General features: G+C 32.3%; 1 protein-coding gene across 1 annotated transcript in view; it reads left to right on the top strand.

Annotated features, from left to right (window-relative positions):
* The first annotated feature begins 4,808 nt into the window (after positions 1–4,808).
* Positions 4,809–8,397, top strand: part of LOC108906142 (POU domain protein 2-like) — a 150,340-nt gene continuing 146,751 nt past the window's right edge. Inside the window, exon 1 of the mRNA XM_018709325.1 lies at positions 4,809–5,298. Within this exon, the coding sequence (XP_018564841.1) occupies positions 4,824–5,298 (475 nt within the window). The 5' untranslated portion in view covers positions 4,809–4,823. The remainder of the gene's footprint in view (positions 5,299–8,397) is intronic.

Raw genomic sequence — 8,397 nt, 5'->3', positions numbered from 1 at the left:
TATTATGAATTTTAATGATAATTACATAGTCCCCTGAATACCTACGTATTTTAATAAAATAACGTAAAAAACATAATTAGAAAAACAACTTCCAACTAGTAATTTACCGTAAATGTCAACTTTTCTTCCTTTTGAGCTAATTTTAACAATATTTCGAAGCAGTTTTCTCAAGCATATTTTAGACGCAGAAATGCGTTTGCATTTTCGAATGGTGTTCTCTACAAAAGCGATATTTAACAATCTAAAATCAAAAATAACCCAAAAGTTAACTCAAATCGGTTATGCCAACTTATCATTGTCCTAGTGTTTTTAGAAAGCTGGTTGATCATTTATCTAATGCAAAGCATATTCCGATTTTACAAGATTCCCTCATATTTTACGATTCCTTCCGCGCTTTGTTGCCGCACGATTTCAGTTACAGGTGACGAAGGACCGTTGGCGATGTGTTGCAAAAAGGGAGATAAAATCGGTGTTAACTAATATGAATAGCAATTATATCAATTAAACATAATACTGCAATGAGCGCAATTGCCCTATTTGGAAAACTAATTATTTTAAGATATACGATACCACTCGAGCTCAATTTACTGTTGGATTTATGTCAGCTCCGTAATTTTATGAACAAGTTTATGTTACGCATAAATCATCACATGCATATAACATAAAATTCGCAGCATTTTAGAATCAAGTTATTAAAATATGCGCAAACGTTAAACTTACAGTAAGATCGCATATAGACAAGTAATTTTTACGTAAAGAGAATTACCATATATATCCGTATCAGTTAAAACTCCTTCATCCTGATCACTTTGGATAAAGGGAGCATGGGATTCAGGCAGGATCCAGAATTATTGTATTTCTGAATTTCGAGCGCTCCTAAAAAGTGGAGTTATTAAATATTTTTATATTTATAGACAATAAAGTACAAAACTTTTACAGAAAATTAAATTCAAAAAATATTTTTTTATTAACTATTTTACTTTTTAAGCTACTTTCTAAAATTTCTGAAACATACAGACAGAATATGCGCATTTTGCAGTTAGGTGCCTATATAAATTTATTAAGAACTTCAATGCCATTTTTTTTCTCTCCATCAAAAAGTCTTAATTAAAAATATGTTTAACAAGCAAAATAAGCATTGAAGTAATTAAGATATACCTGTCTAATTTTTTATATTTATGAAAGTGTAGGTATATTTTTTTATTAATGAGCATTTAATAAATATGAATGACATAAAACTATTTCTTTAGCATACCCGTTGTATCAAGGAAACAAAGCAACTTCATTAGACCATAAACAGAGGAATAAAGAAATTGTTGGCTCAATAATCTGCAAAAAGTGCAAAAGTATAATTAAAATTAAAGCAAAACGGAAAAATAGTCCTAATAGTGAAAAACAGGTGGTGGAATGAATGCTAGTTACTTCAAAAACAGTTCAAACTTTGATTTATTGCACTTTACAGTAATATTTAAAAATGTATTCAGATATACCTAGATACAGGATCCTCTTCAAAAAAGAGTTTTCTTGTGAAATGCACACGTACAGTCGAAGACAATAAATGTATTACGTCGAAACTCTTTTAATGTCTACGATTGTACAAGCATTGATCGAAACATAAATTTAGTGTAGTGATTACATTGGAACTAATACTAACAGACATCTAAAAATATAAAAATATATATAAAATTAGATACCTTCTTTGTAAATCTCTGCCAGTTTTCTACACCTCAAAATGATTTCTGTGTTCAGTGCTAGGGTTTGTTAGCCCCTCTATTGTAATATATTCGGGATGTTATATATTATTTTACTTTCCCGTGCTAAGACACGAAATTAATTTTCAAATTTATTCACGTCGGAAATCATTAAGTACCTAGGGATCCATAAAAAAATGTTTATGTATATTTAAATTTATAATTGTCTGAATTAATGTTGGATTATTAGAGGCGAGTTACAAGAACTCATAATTTGAATGATTTAAGCACTGTTTGCCCGTATTTTAAGCAAATAAGGCTGGAATGCGTGTCTAGAACAAACTGGCAAAATATTAATAATAATTTACATTTTGAAATATAACCAAACCTTTGCATTAAAAGAAAAGCTTTGACAGATGTATTATTTGTCACTTTATAGGTGATTATGCACACGCCTGTGAATTAAAAAAATTTTTTGTTTTGTGGTAATGTTAATTAAAAGTAAAGATTTTGTTGTACTACCTATGAAAAGGCATATTTAATAATGTAAAGTTAAAAAATTTATCTATATGCACAAAACAAAGATGAATTTCAATTTTAATAAAAAAATGCATACATATTAATACAAAATTCCTAATTTCATGGCTTCGGTTTATTAATATATGTGCATTTATTTCGCGATTAGTTAATTTGCTTTGAATATTAAGAACAGTGGAAAATTTTGCAACAGTCACTTGTAATATTCCTACTTAGAACAGCTACAACGTAGCAGTATAGTTATCCAATATGTAATTAAGTCTTCCACGAAGCATAATGTTAATAAATAAGAGTTTGCTTTCAGTTAAACCACGGGGTTGATTTTATAAATTTAGTTTTGTTCACACTGAGAAGGTAGACAATTAGGCATAATAGAGTTTATATGATCAACTTCTTGAATTTTGGTGCAAGTCAAATAGTTTATTTAAGGTTTTTTTTTTCCTTTTTGGAGTGATAGAATTACAAAATTAAAAAAGCAGTACTAAAATATTATTATAAATAAAAATCTGATATACATGACATATTGGTGGTATTGATACAAGTATGCCAATATAGACCAAATTTGAGTTGCATCTTCACCGCCATCGAAAAGTTTGATGGTTTACAGATAGGTTTCTTGAGGTCTTAGTGTTGTTGTTGTTGTTATGTTCATATCTGTATTGATTTAACTATAAAACACTGTTGGATCGGATTGTCAGTTTAGACTTTTCTTCAATGTTTAAAAATTCTCTATCATCAGAGGCCTAAAGATAAAAAAAAAATAATATTTTTATTGACATGTAAATTGATATGATTTATGAATCAAATTGAAGTTGCAGCACCGTTTCAATTATCTTTTGAGAGTTACTAGTTCTACCATTTTGCGGAGATTATATTTTGAAAATGTTATTTAGTAAGGTTGTACATAAAAAAACCATAAATATTGATTTAATCTATATTTAGTTTGTTTGACAAAATCATGAAATGGTGTTTTATTATTGTTTATGTCTATTTGCATATAAAACAAAATCCTTAAAATACGAATATCATGTACTAAATACCAAAATGTTCTAGCTAAAGACTGTTTCTGAAAAAAATTTCTTTTCTCAGAATATTTCTATTTAAATGGAGAATTAAGTATTTAGTGAATTTACATACAGTAAATATCCTTTATGTCTATTTATTTTACTTGTTTGTTTACAAAATAGTAGGTACATATTATTAAAATTGTATATAGAAGATATATGAACAGCGATTTACTCTTGTTCATAAAATATTCAGCAGGCATAAAACCCACTTAAAAGATGTGCAGTAGGTAGTACAAAAAAGTATANTAGATTCAAACATCAACATCAAAATATTAAAATAATACAATACAAAAAAAAACGAAAATATATATTGGAAATATTTTTTATATCAATTATTTTGCAAGAAATAATGTGGAAATTCTTCTAAAAAAATATTTAACATTTGATATAAGGACGACTGTAATAGCATATTGGTACGGGCAAAAAGTAACATAAACAAATTACTATTTCTAGACTTCAAACTGGGAACTCTGTATGAAATGTTTCTAATAATAAATTAACAATTAATGTCTTAATGAATGATTTTGTGTAGGAATATAACAGTGTGCATAGTGCACCTGTTCTAGAAGAACTAACAAGAAATCTAGGGAGACTTTGCAGAAAAAAATCAGTAGATTTAAAAAACCTTGGTTCACCTCTCTTCAACAGAGAAATATGTGTGACATAAACAAATCCCAAATTCTTATATGCAGCAACTAAACAACCACAGATGTGCTGTAAAAAACTAAGCCGCGAGTAAAAAATGATTCTTTAAACATTGTCGGACATCTTGAAAGTTTAATCCTCAAAATACAGAAATTCTGTACATTAAATCAAAAATAAAAACGTATAACTGATGCAAACAATACGTTTTTATAATGTATGGTATGATATTGATATAATTTATGAATACTGACCAATCTGAAGTCGAATCCTTCTCGAAGGAGTTTCCAATAAAGGCCTGTTGTGGCCATTGTACGGCGGCGGCGGCGGTATAAAATATCAACGGGGTCGGCAGGCAAGACAACAACAATTGCCCGCCGCATATGAATAACTAACTACGTCCTGAATAACGCGGAATATAATCTAAATTGCGATCTTATTGATTTAGTGCGCCATCAGCAGCGACGGTCCCGGCGAGCGAGGAGGCGAAGAAGAGAAGGAAGGCAGACCGGCAGCAGCAGCGTATAATCCTTTTGCTCCTATACATACATCCACATAAATACATATATAAGATGTAGAATAAATAAATAATCCATACAATTTATATACTATTGTATATCGGAGCAGCGGCGCACGCGATTGGCGCTGCCGCGGCCCCACCACCACCGGCCCGGCCACATCCCCACCCCCAGCCCAGCATCCCACCGATGCAAATACCGCCGTTATACGGCTACAGTCGGTGGCGCTGACAGCACGCGGACGCCGAGCGAGCCCCGTGTTAACCCTGAGTTCACCCCGCGCCAGTGACAGTGACTACATATCATCACACCGGCAGAGTGCAGTGACATGACCCGCGGCTGACTCGAGTGCTCCAGGACTCGCGTTGATGCAATTCGAGAATCTGGCGGATCTCAAAAGCGACACGGTACGGAGGTGGGTAGAGTCCAATCCTTCGCCCACCCTCCAACGCGCTGACACCCCCAAGTCCGGCAAGAACAGCCTCAACAACAACACCATCGACTTCGCCCAGACGTTCTGGGGCAGGCCGAAGGACGAGATGCCCATGCTGCTCCACCAGACGCCCGGACACATGCTGCTGCCCCACGAGGCGGATCAGCCCCTCGACTTCACCATGTCAAAGTTCAAGACTAAGACGTCCGTCGCGTCGCAACTCAATTTCGCACAGCAGCACATGATGCTGCTGCAGAACAACGGCTTGTACTTTAACAGGAGCAACAACAACAAGAGCTTCACGCGCGGCAGCAGCCCGACGTCGAGCAGTTCAGAGGAGGAAGGCGTCGGACCGCCGGCGGGATCCCCCAGGTCTCCACCACCCAGCCCGCTGAGGATGCGAGGCGACGGTAAGTGCACCATTACACCCCCGCGACATGTGCTCGGCCACACCTGCACGCCGTTTGCGGGTCGGGCAGGTAGAAATGTTCGTTGCAAAAGACCCCGGGCCATTAATTCTATTCAAAACGTACGCAGTATTCAAATTCCCTCACAGATTCACATAGTTTTCGGGGAAACCGAGGCATATATCTTGACTAGATGTGACAGTTCTTGTTGTTGTGTCGGCCGGAGGAAGATGCATTGTCATTCGGATACCGAACGCATACTTAAAACCAATAATATCCTCGCCTATCAACGCATTCATTGTCGTGATCACTGAAATCTGCCAAACAAGTGAACTGATTACATTATATTACTACCCTAATTCTGTAAACTGTAGCACACAATTTATATTATAACTCTAATGTTACTGATGTAAGTTTTGTTTACATCTCATCATAAAGATGAATATATACAAACTGGAACATCTTCAACACACCAAGGAACATTTCATGTTGTCTTCCAAATTCGCCAAAAAAATCTGCTATATTTCTCAACAAGACCAATTATTTTCAGTTTCAATGAAGCTAACAGAAAGTTTGATTCTTTCTTTAGAAAATTATTGAAGCAAAACCACATTCTAAATAGCTTTTGTTTGTAAAGAGGCAAAAGTCCATGCAAATGTTTCAAGCTCTAGCCATACTTGAACTGGTAATACAATTTCTGCTTCTGATTCATTATTTCCTTCCTTAAAATTCATATATACAATCCACAAATGTCTGCGTCTAGAATCTGACATTGTATGTTGTAATGTCAGTAAAATCATAATAGAGCTTTTATCTGGCAGTACGTTTTATCAAACCATTAATAGAAGAGAAGTTGAAATGTTTTAATTAATAGTATATAATATATAGTATTTTATTAACACTTATAAAGTTCTGAAAGTTTTTCTCACAAATATTGAAAGGGTACTGTTTATGTACTATATAACTTTCATTTAGCTCACTATTTTAACAAATTATATGTTACTTGATATTGTCTTTTCACCATTTCTACTGTTAAAATTCGAAAATCAATAATTTTGACTACATGTTATTAAGTATCAAAACTATATGTCATTGAGCAAATATTTCATTAAAATAATTATACTCTATTGACACAAATTGTTGTAAAATCGGTGTTATTATGTCAAAGTACTAATTAATATAGAAAAAGTAGCTACTGCTTATTGATTTCTTGCAAGTGAGTTAGTTTTATCCACATTAGATGTAAATATGACTTGAATGGACAGTGTTATACGCAAATAGTGCAATAAATAGTTACTTGATCTAAAATAAAACTATTAGAGCTTTTTCAAATTACTATAAATAGTTTCAGCGATTTGTATCTTCATATTTACTACATTTCTTTTTGATTAATTTTCAGTAAATCTAGCGAAGAAGTTTATTATATAAAAACCAAGCATGACTTATTTTCTTTTGTTAAAATAGATCCCATTATATTAGTTATAAATTAGCATAATCCACAAAAATAAACTGTAATAAAATTAGCATAAGAAACACCTATAACTAATACTTTTTAAGTATATAAATGATAAAAGGCCTGATATTTATTGTTAATGTTAATTTTATATTTTTTATAATTTGCAAAATAAGAATATTATTCATTAAAGAAAATTTGTCATTTTTATACGTTACTTGTATTTTTCCAAAATCATTCCAAATTTTCAGTTTTCAAGAAACATGATTTAATAAGCGACACAAGCATTTCGAATTAAATTAGATTAGATTTTGTGGGCAAAAGAAACATTCGTGTTTATCGCTTTTCTGGATCACTATCTGGTTGGCTTTCCTTGAGGTCTTTCTCCTAGCTTTATAAAATGTTTGGCATACATATCACGACATACTATTAATTTATGGGGAAGCCAGTTGCAATTCTGCCAGAGATTATTTATTATTATTCATGGCATCAGCATCTCACAAAAATAAATAAATACATAAAAGGCTCAGATTTTCTTAAAAATATTAAAAAAGCAATTAAGCTTATTACGCCGCCGCCGTTTCAAAAAAATAGTATACCAGAGAAAAATAATTTACAGTAATTCTTATAGTGAATGTTTCTTTCTGGAAGTAATTTTAACTAGGAACACAAGCAGCTTTGTATAACATCCACTTTGTATCGCTATAATTAACGATTTTATTTCTCAAAAGAAATGGTTGTAGATTTTAATCTGCTTGCTGTTTTGCTATTAATTTTATAGTATATTTATTTTAAAAATTGCAGTATAAAGGATATAAGGATGCATAACGCAATAAAAAATACATAATAATTGTAGTTAATTGTAATTACTGTACACATGTTTGAAGTAAATAAATAAATAGTAATATTTGTAACTTGCTGGTCTTAGATGAAGCCGCAAACTGAACTTAGGTATATTTTTTATATGTTTCTATAAATTTTACGTTAATTTCACAAATGCCGTCACTATTCAATAACATCTCAGGAATAAATTGAATTTATGTGGAAAATATGAACACGAAAACATAAAATAGGGGTAACAATAGAATTATAATTGATTGTTTCTGCCCTTAAAGTAATATACAAGGCGATTCACTTTCCTTATTACAAATTTTGACAATAGAAAAAATATTATATAAACAGCAATTTATTAATAGGTAAATCCTGCAATAAAATATGCAAATTGAAAAATTAGCTTTCCGGCCTGGGTACATAATTCACTTTTAATGAATTCATATTATTTCTGATGTGGGTTGCGATATCTTGGGGTTAACGTGTTGCTTCAAGTGCCCCATAAATAACAGGGGCCTAAGTCTGGACATCTCAATGGCCATCGTATCAAACCTCTATACCATCCATTTATTTGGAAAGTGAGTATATTTATTGTCCGGTGTGCGGTGAGGAGAAGCGTCAGTATGTTGATTCCACATTTACTACTTAATATATTTAAGATATTTTCCAAAAATTCAAACCGTAAGCTGTTTAGAAGTCATGAAATATCTCTGAATTAAGGGTTATATTAAACACATTCAAGATCCAAATGTTTATACCAAATATTTTCTGAAAATGACAGTCCAAGGGCCACATATGATCATTTCCCATTTCTAGAA

The sequence above is a fragment of the Anoplophora glabripennis genome, unplaced genomic scaffold (genome assembly GCF_000390285.2).
Source record: "Anoplophora glabripennis isolate ALB-LARVAE unplaced genomic scaffold, Agla_2.0 scaffold74, whole genome shotgun sequence".
NCBI lineage: Eukaryota > Metazoa > Arthropoda > Insecta > Coleoptera > Cerambycidae > Anoplophora > Anoplophora glabripennis.
Note: the sequence above shows the minus strand (reverse complement) of the source record. Positions and strands in the feature narration are given on the sequence as shown.